General features: G+C 33.0%; 2 protein-coding genes across 5 annotated transcripts; one reads left to right on the top strand and one right to left on the bottom strand.

Annotated features, from left to right (window-relative positions):
* Positions 1-5,862: 5,862 nt before the first annotated feature.
* LOC119835033 (cytochrome P450 18a1-like) lies at positions 5,863-9,189 on the top strand. The gene is made up of 6 exons (XM_038359624.1): positions 5,863-6,409; positions 6,808-6,929; positions 7,015-7,239; positions 7,323-7,527; positions 7,638-7,902; positions 7,982-9,189. The coding sequence occupies exons 1-6, from the start codon at positions 6,025-6,027 to the stop codon at positions 8,406-8,408; spliced, it is 1,629 nt and encodes a 542-aa protein (XP_038215552.1). The 5' UTR covers positions 5,863-6,024; the 3' UTR covers positions 8,409-9,189.
* A 389-nt stretch (positions 9,190-9,578) lies between these two features.
* LOC119835297 (cytochrome P450 306a1) lies at positions 9,579-13,952 on the bottom strand. Of its 4 annotated transcripts, none has more exons than XM_038360032.1 (8): positions 13,733-13,952; positions 12,481-12,801; positions 12,252-12,397; positions 11,512-11,711; positions 10,972-11,422; positions 10,681-10,827; positions 10,088-10,262; positions 9,579-9,827 (listed from the first exon to the last, which is right to left on the bottom strand). In XM_038360032.1, the coding sequence occupies exons 2-8, from the start codon at positions 12,797-12,799 to the stop codon at positions 9,646-9,648; spliced, it is 1,620 nt and encodes a 539-aa protein (XP_038215960.1). In that variant the 5' UTR covers positions 12,800-12,801; positions 13,733-13,952; the 3' UTR covers positions 9,579-9,645. The 4 variants fall into 4 exon arrangements, with proteins under 4 accessions (XP_038215960.1, XP_038215964.1, XP_038215961.1 ...); XM_038360036.1 differs by having other exon boundaries at positions 12,481-12,759; positions 13,733-13,950; XM_038360033.1 differs by lacking the exon at positions 13,733-13,952 and adding an exon at positions 13,425-13,596.
* Between the last annotated feature and the right edge of the window lie 7,414 nt (positions 13,953-21,366).

Here is a 21,366-nt window from a genome sequence, read left to right as displayed (position 1 = left end):
ACTTTGAAGGTCGCAGATACCGATACTTTTACAAATCATTTTATAAGAATCAAAATGAACTATTTGATACGTATGTCACGGACAAGTTGATATCGTCGCGACATAAATAAAAAAATTAAACAAAAAGTTTAGTGATCACATTTTTATCTGCACTTTAGTAATTTACTCTTATGAAACATAACATTTACTGTTCCATTATCTTATAGTATAAATTGTATTAAATGAAAATACTATAAAACCTTGATATCGTGCTTAATTAAAGATATTGTTTAAATATAAACTTGTATGATTGGATATATGAAATATAATTTACAATTTTACTATTTGTTTTCATTACATTTATGAAAATATTTTTCTAAATCAAAGAACCGTTGAAGTGGCAATTCTTTTTATTCACATAAGGAGGCAATATCTAGGTATCATCAAGAGTAGATTTCAGTGATTAAATTTCAAATCTTAGGTACTAAAATCAAATTGTGGTATTTTTGGTAGCAATCAAATCAATCAATATAATTATTAAAATAAAATCTTGTCTTTTAACAGTGTTGTAACATAATATCTACTGTTACATAGTACATGTTAATTTAAATATTCATTACACATGCTATTTATAAATATTTACGTAATGTAAGTAATAGATAAGATTAGTTATGGCAACAAAAACAATATTTATTGCATAATATTAAATGCTAATGTACATACATTTAGTTGTCAGTAACTTATGTTATTTTATAAAATAATATTAAAATTAAATACAATTCAATATACAGTAAAAACTTAAAACTACCACAGATTAAAATTTCTCAGCAATGCAATTAGTCATATTTCATTACATGAAAAACGTGACTACTCTTGTGAATTAATTGATTTGCATTTTATTCTTTATTATAATTATAATTTGCTTACATATGAAAAATTTAACGAATGTTCACTGAGATTTTGAGGAGACAAAGGGATATTAGAAATATTTTTTATTCGTTAATTAAGTTTTATTAATTTTGCAGCTCGCACCGGGAAAGATACCACACCCTCACAGAAGATGCATGCTTCTGTATTTCGTTCGGAGAGCGGGGGACCGGAGCCAATTTATTTTACCATTCCTTTACCAACATCAATCCTTTCTTCTTAAAGCAAGCGGCACATTAGCAGCTTAATTGCCCGCTATTGCACAAAAGAATCAGTTCGTTGCTTCTGTCCCTATGTACTATGTATGTTTAGATCTTTAAAACTACACAACTGATTTTCGAAAACTAGTAGTCGTATAATATACTGATGGTAAAAACGGTGCAAAAATATTCAATTTTATATATCATTCTAGCTAGCGGGATTCCCAGATTTCACTCGCGTAGTACCTGGATATAAGTTTATATATGGCTGTATATATTATATCTAGACTATACAAACTGATCAGCTGTTTTAACGTGAAATATTAACAAAAGTCCATTCACCCTTACAAATTGCACGTTTATAACATTAGTAGTATAATAAAAATGAACATTTTTTTTTTTTTTGGAATGATTAAATTTAACATAGATTCTTTACATTATTATTAAGCAAGATAGGAGATAGGTTATAAAATCCTTGGGCAAAAATGTTTTATGAATGTGTTTTCGGCAGTTCTTAGCTATATTTGGTGGAAATAATAGTAGTGATGGTGAGTATCTTCACTCATAAGATTGTTTAACAGTTATCATTTAATAATTATGGAAAATCCTTGATTAGGCTAACTATCCATATATCGATTTATAAGGTCAACGATTTTTTATACATCTTGTGTAAATTGATATAAACAACTTAATCAAATATTGAAAAATGGATTTGTTCAAACGGCCTCTATACCCTCTGGTACAGGTGTTTATGTTAAAATTCACATACATGTAGTTTCGGCGCCGAGTAAAGAGTGATGATTGGATGTTTTTCGCAATCGAGATCACGTACATGTGTAGGTACTTAAGTTTAGAACTGGAACAAACACTGGTTTTGACTAATTTCACTTTTATTGTGAGTAATGCAATATTGTACATGACAACAGCGGATGGTCTAACAAAGACTAGTAGGGACTAGTTTTGGTCAACAAAATGCATGATCAGATTATTCGATTATCTATCCACCTTTGTATTCTCTTTTGTTGATTGTGACTTATAAATTTTGTTACGTAATTTTTTGAAACGAACTTAACTTAAAAACAAAGAAGTATGCTACGTATAAGAATATGATAATAATGTAATTGCAACAACGTCGTAATATAGTATAAATCATAACATAGTAGTGATTCCTGATGACACTAAAGACTTCTAGAAAAGATTAAGATACAATAAAATAAACGTTAATAAAGGTACGTTTTTCACCAATGCGAATACAAAATTCAATTAAAATTACATATTTTATATCAATACAAATGTGTGTCAAGGCGTATCATTAATGAGGATAAGTAAAGAATACCCTTGCACATCTGCGTCTTGAATATATAAAACAATGAATAAACGTAATTCGCGTAATGTTTGCAAAGAGTTCGTTGACCGAATTGAATGGACAAAAGCACATATTTCATACAATGTTACATAAATTGAAAGTAGTATTTCAAGGATTATATGAAACCGTTTTACTATTTTTATATAATTGGTATTTCCAGAAATATTTTTATAACCAACCTTTCTGAAAATTAATTAGCAATTTACACCACAGTTCGTTTATTCAAATTCCAATGTTTATAGTCATAGTTTTATTTTCAGCGAGCTGTAACCCGCGTCACTCGCTTGGTTCCCGGCAAAAAAATAGATTATAGGTATACTTATTCAGACTATAATCTATCTCTCTACCAAATTTTATAGAGATACGCCTAACAAGCTGTTTTCGCGTGAGAGTACCTAACAAACTTTCGCGTTATTACTATTAGTAGAATTTGATAAATTTTATATTTTATCATGCAAGATAGAAGAATAGGTAAATAAATATGATTTGGAATCCCTTAAATTAAATAAAAAATTGTAACTCAACAAAACTATATTTAAAGTTCATATATATAATTATTTTCTTAAATAAAATGCATTTATAATAAACCTAATAGTTTTTAACGAATTGTTTTTTTTTTTCAAAAAGACAGATAACATAAATTATTGTGAATTGTTAACGTGCCTATATTTACACTTCCTCATACTAACAATTTCTATTACATATTCGACCATATAAAGGAAATAAAAATGATTCTTTCATTTGTAATATGTCTGAAGGAATTTCATAACATCCTAATACGATACATTGTGCACCCGTGTATTGTGTGACTTAGATGTGGTATGACTTATATAGAAATTTTACTACATACAATATTTAATATATATGTTATGTGGAGCTATTATGTTATATAAGGCTTTGTGAGAAACACTAGCTGCGCCCTTATCCCGAGATAAATAATATCACGAAAGCGAATTAAACATTTATACCTACATGATATAACAATTTTCAAGTGTCTTCACAAATTATTCGTAACATTATAGTAAAATGGCTTAATAATCTGATCTCAGAAATACCTTGATATCTTAGAAACAAACATAAGCTTTTCATTTGGCTCTATTTGAAAGTTGTGAAAACGCAAACGCTGCCTTTATACGACACAAATTATTGGAAAGGTACTTCATCTATATGAACTAATTGTAATAAATTACAGCCTTTTATACTGGTTTACTTAGTAGGTACGTTTCTAGTGGTCCGTACGGTCTGTATATATAGTAACAAGAGTTGAGTCTACGTTTGTTTCGTTTTAGTACAATTTTTAGAAATCCATGAAAAAAATTACATTATGTTTCAACATAAATATTGATTTCGATGAATAAAATATTTATCATTTGTTGTATAAGTAAAGTAAAGCCAAATTCATTTGAAAATATTTTTTTAGCATTACCGTTTACTATATTTTCTTCATACCGTTTTTCTCCTTTTTATTATCTATTTAAGCGTCATTGTTTTTTTTTTATAATATTACAATAAGCATATGCGTGTTACAGTGATACATTATTGAGATACGAACGATTCAAATTTTTCAAGAATCAAATAAATATAACTTCTTTGTGTGTTGGTGTTTAGTATTTATTCTGGTAAGCAAGCGAACGGTTTATACATTCCCAGCTCGCCCTGTATTATAATAGCAAGAAAGTACAAGCATTGCAACAAAAGACCCAATGTGACGGTCATTGATCTTTTGGCCGAGTGCTCGTTGCACTCGTTGGTGAACTTAATCTAACGTTGTCTAAAATCTCGGACACAACGTAGACACAGCGATCTTATCGTGCAATTGCGTTTTACTTATTATCATTTACACACTTGTAGAACAGCAAATAGATAAAACGCCGTAATTGATAGGCAAATATTAATTAGTACCAAATTAGGTCTCTTACAAAATTGTATGGCGTGTAGGTACCTACATTGTGCGCAGTCGTGTTTCCAAATTTGTTTGTTCCGCTTTTTGATGTGAGTGACGATTTTGATGCGTGAAATGTATTCATTGGAAACGTGATGTTGCAAACGAGAACATTATTTGAGAAAAGAGTAGGAGAAACGTGTAACGCCATAAGACGATAGCAATTATAAAAATTATTTACACTCACAACTTTTACATGTTTAAATATGCAAGATTTCTATAGATTAACTTATAAAAACTATTTTTAGTTAAATATTAAAGCAAAAAGCACTATCTTCATTCTTTTTTTTTATATTCATATGTAAGCTTTACTTATATTAAATATTGAATTCTTCGTTTAAAAATAATTCGCTAATATAATTTTAAGGTAAAAAAGTTAAGAAATAATCTGAGTTATATTCTTCCATCTAAATTGTTTAGCAGCAGACAGTTAAAAAGTAGACACGTAGAATTCCTTTCCAAATAAATATATATTGGATTCCATTCTAACGTCTGTGAATCCATTCTTGGAATTAGAACAAAGGGTTTAGATTTATCTTTTTGTTATCAAAAATCTTAGTCCTAGAATGCTACCCAAACATTAAATTTAACAATCGTCTGTTTCGCTTTTTATACCAACATAAGTATGTAAATTAAATACACATATTAACAAAACACATTTACTCATAAATTTCCATCTAAAATTAAGATTTCAGGAAACCTATATAATAAAAACAAAACAAAGAAAGACCATATCGTATGATCTTCTGTCTCTCAGCCAAGTTTCATATCGCTCACAACTCAATTTTATATAATAATGATGTAAATATATCCCAAATTAAAAAACACACTACTGCACACCAGTTCATCGTTTTCAAATTAATAAAAATGTTATGTAATTATTCTTTATTCAATTTTAAGTTTCAGATAAAATGTAGAAATTCACGTATCAAAACTATACACATTATTTAGTCAATTTGGAAACGATATTCGAGTGTTGATCAGAGGTCGAAACTCGTAGAGCTCTGCCCAAGGCTCTCCGGCTTGAGTCGTCGACCCGCCTTTACCTTGCTTCGCGGCAACTTACGCAATTTGTTAATCTTATCATTTGCATGCACACCCGCGCGACCTCGCTGGCCTCTTGCACCCCTCGCTAAACACATCTCTTGCTCACAAATCAACAACGATAGTTTTGTTCTTATTATCTAATAGCACTTCACAGATGCTAACATTTACTCCACAATGTTACCAATACGAAATTAATTTAGTGACATCTTAATAGCTCTTGATCCTACACAATTTAAATACACAAAAAACTTTTACTTTTCACAAAGTGGAAACTTGATATCTACGTCTGTAGTGGTGCTACGCGCCGTAGCAAGCCGGCGATCGATGGAAAAGCAGAGGAGAGAGGAGTGCCGGTGGGACGAACCTGCGCGCGCGCCACCCGCGCGTATTTATTCGCAAGGCCACGCCAGCGCCGCGCCAGTGCGCAAACGACGGTCGCACGCGGTATACGATTAGCGCTTACAGCAACGTACTATCGCGATTACTACGCGCACAACATTTGTTATGTTCAGTTGACTGTTCATAAAAAATATTTCATACAAATAAAAACAGAGACATTCAAAATGATAACGATGTTTTCAAATTCAAAGTTATTATGGGGTTTGTGGCAAGTGTTGAATTATTGTTCTTCGCGGACGACTCTACCGTTGCTACTAGCAGTTGGCGTAGCGTACCTGGTGATGCGGCTCATGAACGTGGTGCGTGAGATCCGTAAGCTTCCTCCAGGGCCGTGGGGGCCACCTGTGGTGGGCTACCTTCCGTTCCTGGGAGTGAGACATAAGACCTTTCTGGAATTGGCTCGTTGCTACGGCGCCTTGTTCTCGGCTCGCCTCGGAAACCAGCTAACTGTTGTGTTAAGTGACTACAAACTGATTAGAGAAGCTTTTCGCCGTGAAGAATTCACTGGGCGCCCTAGCACGCCTCTCATGCATACGTTGGATGGTCTCGGTAAGTAATTCAATATTTTCAACGGTATACATTTCTAAGTGGTGTTTTTAATGTAAAATGTTTAGAAAATTTACATACGTAATTATTAGACCAAAAATTGCGACACACAAAGGTACAAGTTCATACGTTGGTATTTAAATCTACAAAACGAATAAATAATAATGCGTTTGTGATTTTAGTTAACAGTTAAATAGCAACTTCAAATTTATATTGTTCGAACAATTTACGATTTCTAAAATTTTAATAAATTCAATTTATTTGCATAATTGTAAGATAAGTAAATAGAAGTGATAATAACGAAAGCAATTGCGCGCGGGGCGTCTCGTGCTCCGTAAGACCTCCCGTAGCCACAAAGCACCGCCCACATGTATATACTTCAACCTCCTCCCTCTGTGCAGGTATCATAAACAGTGAGGGTCGCCTCTGGAAGAATCAACGTCGATTCTTACACGAAAAACTACGCGAATTTGGTATGACATACATGGGGAACGGCAAGAAAATTATGGAAGGCAGAATTAAGGTTCGTACTCTCAAAAGGCCAATAATGTGTCGTAAAATTATTCAGGTAAAAAAAACAACGAGGCTAATATCAATTAAAATTTTAGACTGAAGTTCAAGAACTAATGGTGAATCTGCATTGCGCTGATGGCGCGCCTATTGATGCCAATCCTCTGTTCGCGCTAGGTGTATCTAACGTGATTTGCGGCATAACCATGTCGGTCCGATTCAGTAACGGTGACGCTCGATTTGCGAGACTTAATCATCTTATCGAAGAAGGCATGAGACTGTTTGGAGAAATTCATTATGGAGAATATATACCACTATATAATGTAAATATAACTTTTAATATTTTATATTTGAATACATTACAGCATATCTAAGCTTTCCAGTACTAATTTGTAATGTGTTTTAGTATCTGCCGGGAAAAGCACAAGTTCAGGAGAAAGTCGCTAAGAACCGCGAAGAAATGTTTTCGTTTTATCAAACTTTGATAGACGAACACCGAGATACGTTAGATATCAACAATGCGAGAGATCTCATTGATGTTTATCTCATTGAAATTGAAAAGGCTAAAACTGAAGGTCGTGCTGGAGATTTATTTGATGGAAGAGACCAAGGTAAGATATAATGATAAATGTTTGAAAATAAAATTGTTCATGTAATGTTTATATCATAAGATTTACGAAAGCTCAAGACTCAATTTTCTAAATTTAAAATTTTCTTACAGAACTGCAACTTAAACAAATACTTGGCGATCTCTTCTCCGCTGGAATGGAGACTATTAAGTCATCACTGCTGTGGATGCTTGTGTTTATGTTACGAAACCCCGACGTCAAGAGACGCGTTCAGGAAGAGCTCGACGCTATTGTGGGTCGCGATCGCCTTCCCACCATTGAAGATATGCCTAGTCTCGTGTATACCGAAACGACTATCTTAGAAACATTGCGTATGTCGAGCATTGTCCCCTTAGCTACGACTCATTCACCAACAAAGTAAGTATAATACTTCTTATCTGTTACAATTCGCATTCCTTGATGAAAACCGTATCTAATATTACTTTTTTTTTAACAGGGACGTCAATCTCAATGGCTACAGAATTCCTGCTGGTTCACAAGTAGTACCCCTCATAAACTGTGTTCACATGGACCCAAACCTCTGGGATGAACCTAACAAGTTCAATCCAAGCAGATTCATCGATGATAATGGCAAGATTCGACGACCAGAATACTTCATGCCCTTCGGTGTGGGACGACGTATGTGCTTGGGTGATGTTCTCGCCCGTATGGAGATGTTTATGTTTTTTGCAAGCATGATGCACCAATTCGATGTTCAAATGGAATCCGGGGTTGCTCCGCCGTCGTTGGAGGGTACGGTGGGCGCTACGATCGCGCCGCAAGCTTTCCGCGTAAAGTTTGTGCCGCGCGCGCCGGCCGCGCCCGCTCCCCCCGTCGCCAGCCTGCCAGACCACCCGCACCTACGTCACGTCGGATCGCACTAAGCGACCTGACGAATTGCCGCCACACACCCACCAGTATTCAAGATCACTCGTTTTAGAGCGCATCGATGACAAATATAATTAAGTTTAATTATAAGTGACGACGTCGCCTCGGCGATAGTCAGGCTGTGCATAAAGTGTTCAATTAAATAGTAAACCGAACTAATTTTAGATGTACTAAAATTCCCATCGTTGAGATTATAAATGTTATTTTTGTGTCAACAGTATTATTTATAGATGTCCGATCTTAGAGATCGCCGCCAATCAAGCATTGAGTAAAATTGATAGGATACAGGTTTATTGACATTTTAAGCTCTAGTTTTTCTATACCAAATTAATGTATAAATCTAGATCATTATTTATTAGTGCGAGTAGTGTCACTTGAGTGTTGAATGTTGAGTGTGATCTCATGTTAATTGTGTAATGAATGTGTTAGTTAGTATTTGGTTAAGAATTTTACGTGTTCACTCATACTTTTCTAGTTAAAAATGTACCTATCATGAGTAATATACGTAGTAACATTCCATGGTAGAGTAGAAACCAGCAACTAGTCTAAGAGCGGTAATATTGTCGCTATAAGTATAACTTTATGAAATAACTTAATGACATTTTGAATAGTTTTGTTTACAAGCTGTTTGCAACCAAGTTGCTTTACTGTCAATACATTACAAGCGACTCATCATCCGCAGTAAATTACCATTGTTTACCCTCGCTTTGTAGATATTGCATTATTTTTAAAAATGTTTACAGATTGATAATTTTATAAATAAACTTTAAACTTATATTCGTTTCTTTAATTTATATGAACTTTCTTCTTTTTATTCTTTAATTTATTTGAACTTTCACTACAAGGCATTATCATAATCATTGAATTTTCAGTTCCTTGATACTTTTGAAAGTATTATTAATTTGTCTCGAGCCTCCCTGCTGTAATATTATTTTAGTATCAATACATATACTGAAAAAGCCATTGATATATTTAAAAAAAAAAACAGAAACAACCCTGTATTTTGGCATTGGATATTATCATATGCTAATGACATAATATTAATATAAGCTTTACAGCGGCATTACCCATTCATGGCTTAAACCTATTCAATAAAGTTTCACTCTCCGAGACTGAAAGCTTAAATATAAATATCTTCATGGATAAAAGGATAAAAAGGTTTTACATGAATTAAGTGAACTAATTTTCACACTACTTTATTAAATATCTCCCAAATACAAGAACTCTTGATGCCTATATAAGCTCACATATATACGTGGTTTTGGGTGGAGAAAGGGTCAGTCCAACTTTGCCCATGAGATCTTCTTCTGACGGTGGTTCAGATGCGAGGCGTATTCTAACGCAGCGAAGAAATCTGACAATCAGACCAACTGACAGCATTCTAGATAATTCATCCCCAGGGCACATTCGCTTCCCTAAAAATTAACAATATCCGCATTCATTATGAAGTGTTCACATATTTATACTATGAGTTGAAAACAAGATTCATAGAAGCAGTGATATTAAAATGCAACATGTGAAATCTATCATCTATATGTATAATCTATTTAGTGTTCTTCATAGTTTACCTGATTCACTCGCCTGAAATTCAGGCTATTTATTATTACTTGTATATTACAAAGTGTCTTGTAAGTAGCAATAAAAAAAATATTGTTTATTTTAAATTAACTCTTACCCGTCTGAAACGGTATGAACTCTTGCGGTTTCAACAGATTACCCTCATCGTCAATAAACCGCCGAGGTCTGAATTCGTTAGGATCATCCCAAATATTAGGATCCGTATGTATCGCCCATTGGAGAGGCACCACCATTGTTCCTTTTGGTATACGATAATTACCCAAATAAGTATCCTGAAATAAATACGATTTATAAATAGCGAAAAGTTCATGTCTACCTACCGATAACGGTCAGCATCCATTTAAAATTATAAAGAATAAACATTGTAATCATAAAAGCTACTCGAAAAAAATTCGATACATTGTAAGACTTTTTGGAAAAATCCAATTTAATTTATTCCAACACTCTTGTATTAGAATGAATTAGAATAAAAAAATTCAAAATTTTATGCGTCTAATGTTTGTAGTTTAGATAATGCGCAATTTTTATTGACAAAATATGCATTTTCAATTCATGAAAGATTTATTTTCTTCACGATCAGAGCTGTTTCGAATTAGAAAACGATTGAGGCTAATCAAAATATTTAATGTAGACATTGTCAGCTATATCTTTACAGTCTCAATAATGTTATTAACTATATTATTTTCTTACTTGTGTGCATCCATGGGGTATTCCAACTGGAACAATAGAGCGAATTCTTTGAGTCTCGCATATCGTTGCCATTAAATAAGGCAATTTTGAAATATCTATTTGAGAATCATCAGGACATTCAAACATAATTTCTTTGCGTACGCGTTCCTAAAAAATGGAGATGGAATTAGGTTGGGAGTTTACTTTGTTTTTTTTTTCCCTACCGCAAATTGAAATAATGCCGTATATCTGGATATAAATAACAATAAGACCTCCATGACTTTTAAGTTTTTTATTACTATTATTACCAACCTGTTCGTCTGGATATATACACATGTACAAAAAGTACCACGCAAGTGTCACTGACGTTGTATCAAGACCAGCTCCGAACATATCCGCTAAAAGATACATCATTTGTTCATCTGTCATGTATTTGGCAGACTCTTCATTTGATTCAAACCTTCGTTTTTGCTCTTTAAGGAAATTGTCAACAATGCATTCATCTTCGGACGCAATAAGAACATTTGGATCAAAGTAATGTTCTTCGGTGTTAACAGAATATTTACTATATTTTATACATTTGATAAAGCCTTCGGGATGTTGGTCAAAAAGATCATCGTGTGCTGCGTATACAGCCTGTTCGGGTGTTTCAATTCCAAGCATTTTGCGACGTCTAGCTACTATGCTCGCGTAAAGTCTATGAGTTTGAGCTTGGCCACGTACAAGAACTTCTATGGTCTTCTGAATGGATGGTGATATAAACCTGAAAATGTCATATTAATTTGTATACTTACGATTCATTTACAACTTTTTGTTCAAAAATTCCAAACTTATTTAGTTTTGTTGACCCACCGAAGGAATGGAAGGAAATTGACAGCACCGGCTACACCCATTTCATGGCATCCTTCTTCTTGTATTTCTCTAAACCATTGCCAAGTTACGTCGTTTGGTGGAAATTTGTATCCAAAAATAATATCGTTTACAACATTTCCTAGTGAATTTGTCACTACTTCAGCCAAATCAACAGGGGTTCCTGAAGCTTCCTTTACGTTCTAAAATTTAAATTGTCTTATTGATAATCGAATCAAGAATTATGTAAAAATATTCGAAGCGGGCCCAACACGACTGTCGAACAAACTATTATAAAAACAAAGTGTACAGTGTCTGAGTTGTTTTTGTATGTCTTTAGATTTGTTGTTGCCACCTAGAGGTCACTTTCTGGAATATATTAATGTCATTTTTTGTTATCTTGAATAGTTATATTGATCGCATTTTCCTTCTCACATACCATAGTACCTTGGAATAAGCTTTAAGATTTGAGATTTGAGATTTGTGCAAGTAAACATAAAATTAAAGCTCATGTATAAAATCAAATTTCTGTCTTACGTCGTACTCGAATGTTCTATCTCTCATTACGGACTAATTTAATTATTTATTATAAATCATATAAGGATCATCTTCTTAGTATCTTAAATGTAAATATTATTTTCATTTATTTGTTAATACTATTTTTAGTATTACTTCATTGGTATTTATTATCATTTTTATAATTATTGAATCTTGGGAAAATATCGATAAAATCATAAAATTACTTGTAATAGCTCGTACACGCCTGAAGCAATCCTCTTCTCCAATTTATCTCGAGACATACTGTGTTTACTCATACCGAAACTCTTGAGCCAAGCCGTAATCGATTTGCGCTGATCTTTCCACAGGGCTCCTTCGGCACAAATAATACCTTCAAAAGCAACAGACTACGTTAATTTGAGTGTGACAATATCATCATGAATGTTAATCATGATAATTTGATCGGGTACATACCATTTCCATGCATAATACCATGCGTCAAATACAACGGTGCGCGTCCAGAGAAACTGTCTTTGGCAAACGCTTCTCGTATTAACTTATGGTCAGAAAGTACGACCGTATAAATACTGCCCATTCCAATGGAGTAGATTGGACCATAGTCTTTTGCTAATTTTGTTAACGTTAGATGGGGGTTGAGACGATCAAAAAAGGGTAAATACCCAACTACAGGGAGGCCCCATGGCCCTGGTGGTAAATCTTTCCATTGTTTTATTTTCTTGCAAATCCAGAAGCCTAGGACAAAAGTTACCAGCCAAAGAAATAAAAAATCCATTTCTGTAAATAGTAAAACATGTCAAGTGAAATAAAGTCGAATTGACTTAATATAATTAAATTATATTTGAAATAATTCTGCAGATATAGACCGGAAAGTATAATAATAATATATAAAAATCATATAATAGCAAGGTGATAAGTGATAAGGTATGCCAGTAGATTAGTTACGATAAGCTTGAAGCTGCACCTTTTGAGCGCAGACAGACGCTAACTAATATTTAAGACAGAAGAACCGTTTATTTGATACACACGAACATAGCCGCTAATAAAAGGCATTGTGAAAAACAAATTTATAAATTGAAGGTACGTACCATACGTCTAGATTTCACATTTAAATCACTATCCTAAATTAAAGTTGGAATCACCTATATTTAAAACACTTAATTACTAATATTGAAATTTTAGTTTTTACTTAATTTCACATCACAATTAGGTAAATGACGCAATAGATGAAATAAAGTTAATTAAAGTAACCATTTCGGAATTTGGCAACTGTTGTGTGTGATTGATTATTTCTTTTTTTATTGAAAATCGAAAAAGATGAATCAATTCAATACTAGCAAAAAATAACCTTTATTTTACTGATAAATTTTAATTTAAGATAAATAGATTTTTGTTATGACCTTTATTTATGATATCTCTCAAAAAGCTCTCTTACAACTGGATATAAAACAATACTAATGAAAATAAATTTAATTCACACTGCATTGTTGTTTATCGCTCTAAACAATAAATTATCGTCCGAACAATAATTTAATCTCAGCTATCTTAATGACATTTGCAATATTTCTACAGTACTACCAACATAAAAACTTGCGCGTGAGTATGACGCATCTAGAGTTCTCTATAAATGACATGCCTATTTACGGTAAGCGCCAGTTAATTCCAGTACAGTGATTGTAAGTAGCTATAAATAAAGTGGGTTTCTTACCTTGTTGGCAAGCTGCAACCTCTCTTGACAATATGATGTCACACTGTCACACTACAAAATTTTGTTTGGGTTCTCACACGGGGCGATGCTAACGACATCTACTTTAAAGTCTTTTAGACCACTGATCACGTGGCCCGGCAAAGGTAAACTGAATGTATCACCTCTCACAAAAATGATAATCCATGCGTTTATTAATTCAGAAAATTTTCCATATTTACAAAACAAAATGGAACACAAACGACTACCTGGATAGATATTTGAAATGGTAATCGTAAGGAGAAACCCAAGTCACTTCTTTTTATTATTTATAATACAACATTACGAATCATATGTATAATTACACATAAGTATGTAATAACACAGAGCATATTAAATGGCCATTTAATAAACACACCGTTTAATTTCATTAGTCATGAAATTCTTATAGTAATGCGTGACGTATCGTTGTGCGTTATTTTGCAATAAAGTAATCATTTACAAATGTTAAGTACTTTTTATTTGTTTCTTTCTCTTGTTTTCTGATTAATAGAAAACTGTTCTTTCAAGGTCTCGAACAGATAAATCATTGCGTACGATCGATGCATACGAAAATCATTGTTATATTTCATTTATTAAATTCTATATTTATATCTATGTAACTTTTGAGACTTCTGACATCTTTTAATCAAAGTTGTGATCTTGACAATATTAAGTTGGTTCAATCGTACTCCAATCCACTGTGTCAGGTGTCAATTTGGAGAAACGAGATTTTTTATCAAAACCAGTTATCAAACGTTATTGTCAAGCAACATTAATCTAATTATGCTTTGAATTTCAATTGTAATTAAGATAGTTATACTCAGCTTCTTAATATTACCCAATAAGAGAAAAATAAATGTTTACATAAAATTAAGCAGTGTTATTCTGTAGACTTTATTGAAATGCTTTAAAAAAATTATTCTTATATCATATTCTCCTGTTGATAATTTAATTTTGAGATCAGAAGCTCAAAAGCTCGGCACTAAAAATATCTGGCCTCTTCTAAAAAATATCAAGTTATGCAGACAAGCACGATGATCCGTTCTTTTGTTGTAGACACAAAAACTCTGACCTAAATAGTTCAGTTTGAATGCCTTAGCAACAGCGTCGACCCTAGTGCGAACCAAACAGTGGACTTTTTGCAAAGCAAGCATACTCAAGCATCTCGATCTTCTTTGTTTTAGAATCTTTTGACAGAGAAATAAATACTGGGTTGCCTTGTGAATTGCTAAGTATAATTTTTATAGCATATTTTAAGGGTCTAGTCCTGGAATCATAATTTATTGCCCTTCTTCTTTTTGAAAGACGAAATAGTCTTAGTTTAAAGATAAATTTCCAGTTTTATTAAATAACTGTGAATTATGAATCCTAATTATAGCTAACTAGCTTTCCGCTTGCGTTGCACGTATTGCTATGAACAAAAGAGAAGACTGCAAAATATACACGTAAAATTCTTGTATTATCATGGTATTTGTTAGTTTTCAGCAGGGGCTGCAGAGGATGTTTGCAAATGAGTTACTTATTATAACTTTACGAAATTTCGCGTATTAGTTAAAAATAACACATTATAACATTTAATCACACTATCACACTAATCACACTAATATTATTAAAGTGAATGTTTCTTTGTTTGGATGTTTGTCCGTCAATCACGCTGAAACCACTGAATGGATTTTGATGAAATTTGTTATACAGACAGTGTAGAAGCTGACTTGGACAATGCTTTTTATCCCGAATAAATGCTGATATCCGGGCAGAGCCGGGACGAGCATCTAGTACTTAATAACTATTACTACATAATAAATTTCAAGACACCGACATCGAGGATAAATAATACATAGAACCCAGGTGATTCCAGAATAATCCTTTAGTTTTCCTCCTTTGAATTCATTCATGATTCTTATTCATATTCGTTGCTCATGGCCGGGTTGCCATAAATAACTTTTGGTTCATTTTTCTCTTTTCATGTTAGTATAGTAGTAAAGGGATATTTATTGGTACCTACTAGATAATAGCTATGAAACTCACGGCTTTAGGTTTCATACATTATCATTATATTCCATAGATAATACATACCATTCCCAAAGGTTTAAATTATTACACTAATCTAACTCATCCTGATGTTACCTATATTCATAACTTTTGTTTCAGTACTTTGTTTTGATCATTATTATTCTGTCATGATGTCCAAATATCCACATACATAATGAGTGCTATGAATAAATAATACAAAATTATCATCGAATCACTTAAACGATTCCGTTTGGAAGGCGAGTCGTAATAAGTTGTAATTTATAGATGGGCTTGTTAGCTTGGTCAGCCTGAGACTGACAGCGAGGTCATGCAGTCACAGGCGCAGGCGACGTGAAGTGTGAAGGTCGGTCAGCGGCCGAGCTGCTGTTATCGGACCAAAAACAACGGCCAACTCTTAGCAAGATACCAAATAATGCTCATAAGCCTATCCACGTGCCGCAGCCGTCACGGATTATTATGTCAAACACATACAAACATCAACGCACACAGATGCATAACTAAACTCGAGGCGTATATTCCATAGAGAATGTAACTTCTTTGACCATGATACGATAAGTACTGTAAATGTATAGCATTAAATTGAGCGATCGCTGACATTAAACAAGTTATAAACGGCCACAATGTAATTAAAGATGTTAAAATTGTCCTTCATTAATTCCACGTAGATATAAATCAAAATGTTAGCCTGTTTTAAAAGAAATACTTAAGATATTACACAGCATTTAGTCGTAAATAAAGTTTAAAAGCATTAAAACAAGACTAGAATACGATTAAATGTTTGAATGTAGACTCTCTATATTACTTAACTATACTGAACTCAAACTAAATAATATTATCATCACTTTGCATGAAGTAAATAGCTTTATTTCATAATTGATGGTCTATGGAACGTTAAACAAAATTTTCAAAACAAAGGTCTGGGTTCTATTGTCCATTTTATTTTAAGAAGAGATAATAAATGTTATCCTAAAAATTGAGCTGTAATTAATTATTCCGTAACAAGTTGTAAAAGTTGAAAAACTACAAATACTTTAGCCGTTTAATTTATAATAAATCTCAAATTAATCATTTTCTCAATGTTTTTTCCAAAACGTTACAGATCAAAGTCAATTAAGTTTTTACCACGAAATCTTTACACGCTTCCCAAACGACATTATCAATTTCAATGCACTTTTGAATTGGATAATTTAGCTACGATCTTAAATAATTTTATATGCACTACTTTAAGTCTATAAATATTGCTTACGTCTAGAACTCCTGACTGAGTAGTACTTGATGTGGTTCCTTTTTTTGATATTCTCATTCAACTATCGTACAGTTATCCCATCGCCGGTGTTACTGACACAATGCAAGGCTAACGTGAGGTGGACGGCCCCACAAATATAAAGGGACCTTACGGCTTTATCGGATGCGAAACAGGACAAACTCTACGTTCATAATTAACTTTGAGCGTACCACACATACAACAGATTTAAATTAAGCCAGTACCCCGCTGGCTGAAGGCATTTATTAATTATAGTCTTTTTGGTAACAAAATGTGAATGATGTGATGAATGTTTGATAGAAGCAATGGAGTCTATATAATATTTATGGATTTGGATATTGTGTGTGAAAATTAATGGTTGCTTTCTATGTTTCAGCACTATTTTTTATTTCTAAGCTTGATTATTGTGGCATTTATCATTTTTAATGATTCCTAAAAATCATTATTTATTTAAAAAAAATAAACCTAGTTTACTTATAAGCATCACGGTTCGCTGGTTCATATTTTCGTAGAACGCATTATAATATTCCAAACCACCGGCTCCACCACAAATTCTGTCACATGTCACATGCGTGTTACTAAAATTATACTTAAAAAAAATCGTTATTTTCTTTTTTACCATATAAATTATAATTTAAATGATTGAAAATATTATTATATGTTCCCTACCACCTCTTAATCGAACATCGACTTAAAGTGCGGTCATCTACTCGCACTACGGGCCATTGAACGTCTTAGATTCTTTTATTTCCTTTTGAAAATTTTATGGCCTGGAATGCTTGAATCCTATGTACATTTCTTCCTTCTTTTATTTTTACTTTAGCGAAAAATGTAGTCGTAGACGGGTCAATGTATTCAAGGTTTTTACCCTCACACACTGCAGGTGTTGCACAATTTCGAGAATGTTCCTGGAATATCCAATGCACGCTGAAGTAATCAGCCTATTTATAGAACCTTCGGAGGAAAAAATATGTTCCTTGTAGGGTTTTCTAGGTTAAGGTAGCTTGTATGTTAATGTGGAGTTTCCTACTCCATATTTGTTGTAAATAACAGGTCCATTATTAACTTATTGTATTTGCTTAGAATATAAAAACATAAGTAAATCATTTTCTATATTTTAAAATTTCTTGAACGCAATATTTTATTGGTTTTTCAAATCGTGCATATTTCTTAAATAAGCAGCTGACCAGAATAGGACAAAAACCGAACAGGCATATGTCGTGAATGACTAGCGCCTTCGTCTCACCTTACCGGTAAACTGCTGTGTGAGTAATTGTGTTCGACTTTTACTTTTTGTATTATTTTGTTAATGCAAAAGTATAATATATGGTTGCAATTGCGACATGCCTTCTTATAAGTTAGGAAAATGAAAATGACATCCCAACTCTCCAGTAGCTATATTAAAAAAGCCAAATATCACCATTTCATAGTAGATCTATATATCTATTATAATATGTACTTGTTCCTCTACTTCAACTATTATTTAATCACATAAGCTCTAAAACAAGCTCAAATTAACATTACGTTTAAGCTTTAATACTTTGCATTATTCAGTGCAGTACCGGTTCATTGACCTGTGACTAGTGAAGGGATCAAGAGTGTATTTACAGGTAGTTTCCATGACAGTTTCAGATATGCAACAAAAATATATATTGCATTTTTTGCATACCACAGCATAAAATATATAAACTCCTTTTTGCATTTTTAATATTCCAAATAAAACTTTTATTTAATTTTACCAAAACATTATATAAAATTTTATGAAAACAGCAGCACGCCACGTCTCCTCTCGGGACATTCGTCTCATTTATCAATTGTAATTGAAATTGAAATTGTAATTATTATCCTATTTTTTAGGTTGGATCAAACTGCACATGCTGTGCATTTTTGATTAAAATCGGATGCGTAGTTTAGGAGTTCATGGCAGACCAAAACGTATGAGACTATAAATATATTACAGATTATCCTCAAGGTATTTATCTATCTCATTGAAGTAGATATCAAATTGACAGACGAACAGCTACACTATATTTAAACACACATACGTATCCCCTATTCATATTGTACCTTTTCGTTTACTGCCACCATTTACGACCAAAACCCAAAATATATATATTTTTCAACACCGAACTTGCAATGACAATTACAAAATAAACACATTTAAATAACTACGTGGTATTTTTTATTCTACTGCATTTCAGATAACAAAACATAACTTAAAGTACTTAATGTAATGAGTTCTAACTATTTATACGCAACGATTATAAAGAGGTATCCAAACTTAGGTAACTTAATTAACGAGTCCACTCAGCTCATGGACCATGGTGGCAAATGGTATGCACGAATTAGGGTCAAATCTCATGCGATGTTCATACGCACGAATTGTTATAATACAATGAAGACCACATAGTTGCCTATATGTACTCATAAAATAATCAGACTGATAACTTTCAACGTTAATGTTACAGTACAAATTTCTCGCATGAGATTTTATGAAGTTACACATAATTTTCTTAATGTAATGTTAATACAGCCGCTTGCTAATGAAAGTCAAGTGCGCAATGAATAGCCCCTTGCAATGATCGTGACATTTTGTAGTGGTCTATAAAATTGAGCCAAGTATAGGCTGAGAGCTGACAAAGCTTTGTTACTAACATATCAAGGTTACAATCCGAGTGTTTTTTTATCTATTTTTAAGCCGCTAAGAGCTTACGTGCATATAATATTTTTATTGAAATTGTAAACTTGTTCATTTAATTCCATTTGGTCTTTTACTAAATAAAAGGCAGTAATCTGACAGACTTCCTCAGTAAACATTAAAATTTTACTGACACGTCAATTTAATATTAAGCAACGTTGAAGAGTTTTATGAAAAGAAATACAACATTTAAAAAAGATACGACTTACTCTCAATTAACACGTAGTTCCTGCGAATGTTTAAGTAAGAGAGGTTTTAAGAAAAACCGCAATATAATAGTTATTAAATACTTTAAAGGAACAGGTATTTGCTAAAATATTTTTTTTTTAATATAGTAAATGTCAAAGCTATATCAATGTATCCTCTTAATATTTTTTCCTATAATAATACATATAATTCAAGTAGGGTTATGTGATCATATTGAGATATGTGTAAGAAAGTTTCTTATACATATCACAGCACACTTAAATTATAAGCGGTAAACCCTTCCATATGCACTTACATTTTATTAAATAGAAGTAGTTTTATTTGCTACTTATGTTATTACATTCCTATCACACTAACTGCAATGCGATGCCGATTGTCGTCCACATAGAAAACAATAAAGATTATAACAGTAAGTTTAATTAATTGATAAGCTATTTATTACAGAGTAAACGTAGTCAAAATCAATCAAACGCTGCTTGCCCGACATGACGACGAAAGAGATTCACATATTTTTTAAATCACCTTGCCGCTTTCCTAATCCCTCGAAATGAGCTTGAAATTACGTGTATTCAAATTAAAAAGCATATATGAAAGTTAAACTTCGAGTTTCATATTGGAGAGGGCGCGGTGAAGCGGCGGCAGCGACGCCATGTTTACAAACAAAGAGATCAACGCACCCCAAGTAGGTTACCGCAACGGGCCGAGAGCGCCCGCGCAGCGTATTGCGCGGGTCGTGGTCACGCTCACCTCCCAAATATTTAACAAACCAGCCAATTAACATCCACAATCTTTCCATACGAAATGGCACATGGTAATATGCTGGCCGGCGTTTTAGAATAATCGACCAATTTAGATTCTGAAAGAAATACTATACATTCTGAATGGTAAATCTTTGAATAAACATATTTGCTACGGTGGAATTTGTTTATCTGTAACATATGTGTGTATGTTAATTGAAATAAAATTAAAAAATGTGTCGAAAAATATGTGAAAGTTTAACTAATTTTGCTGAAAAAAGCTAAAGCTTTAATTTAACTGCGCGAGGGCCGACAACCATCACCGTACAATGACATCGTTTTGCGCGCCGGAAGAAAGTACCTACTGATTTGCATAGAGTTCAACATTTGAGTACTATCCCGTGTCTCTCGATGACCTACATAGACACGCTTTAAGGTTTATTGTCGTAAACCCATTTCCTCGGTGCACGATTACTTTGGCCGACACCAATGCACTCACTCCGAAAGTTTCACCGAAGGAGAAATTTACTATATCTAATAACTTCAACATCCGTCTATGCAGATTTCCAGAGCAAACCTCTATTGAGAAGTCGTTGACCTACTTTCGGTATTAATGTTCAATGTCCTTTCGATTGTATCAAAATAATTGATTGTTGAGACTTTTGAAATATTGGGA

The sequence above is a fragment of the Zerene cesonia genome, chromosome 20, assembly GCF_012273895.1.
Source record: "Zerene cesonia ecotype Mississippi chromosome 20, Zerene_cesonia_1.1, whole genome shotgun sequence".
NCBI lineage: Eukaryota > Metazoa > Arthropoda > Insecta > Lepidoptera > Pieridae > Zerene > Zerene cesonia.
Note: the sequence above shows the minus strand (reverse complement) of the source record. Positions and strands in the feature narration are given on the sequence as shown.

Coding starts and splice junctions, on each gene's coding strand:
- LOC119835033 (XM_038359624.1), top strand. CDS start 6,025: ATGATAACGATGTTTTCAAATTCAAAGTTATTATGGGGTTTGTGGCAA. Junction 6,410..6,807: donor GCATACGTTGGATGGTCTCG/GTAAGTAATTCA, acceptor CCCTCTGTGCAG/GTATCATAAACAGTGAGGGT. Junction 7,528..7,637: donor ATTTGATGGAAGAGACCAAG/GTAAGATATAAT, acceptor ATTTTCTTACAG/AACTGCAACTTAAACAAATA.
- LOC119835297 (XM_038360032.1), bottom strand. CDS start 12,799: ATGGATTTTTTATTTCTTTGGCTGGTAACTTTTGTCCTAGGCTTCTGG. Junction 11,423..11,511: donor AATTTCCTTCCATTCCTTCG/GTGGGTCAACAA, acceptor TGACATTTTCAG/GTTTATATCACCATCCATTC. Junction 9,828..10,087: donor GTTCATACCGTTTCAGACGG/GTAAGAGTTAAT, acceptor GTTAATTTTTAG/GGAAGCGAATGTGCCCTGGG.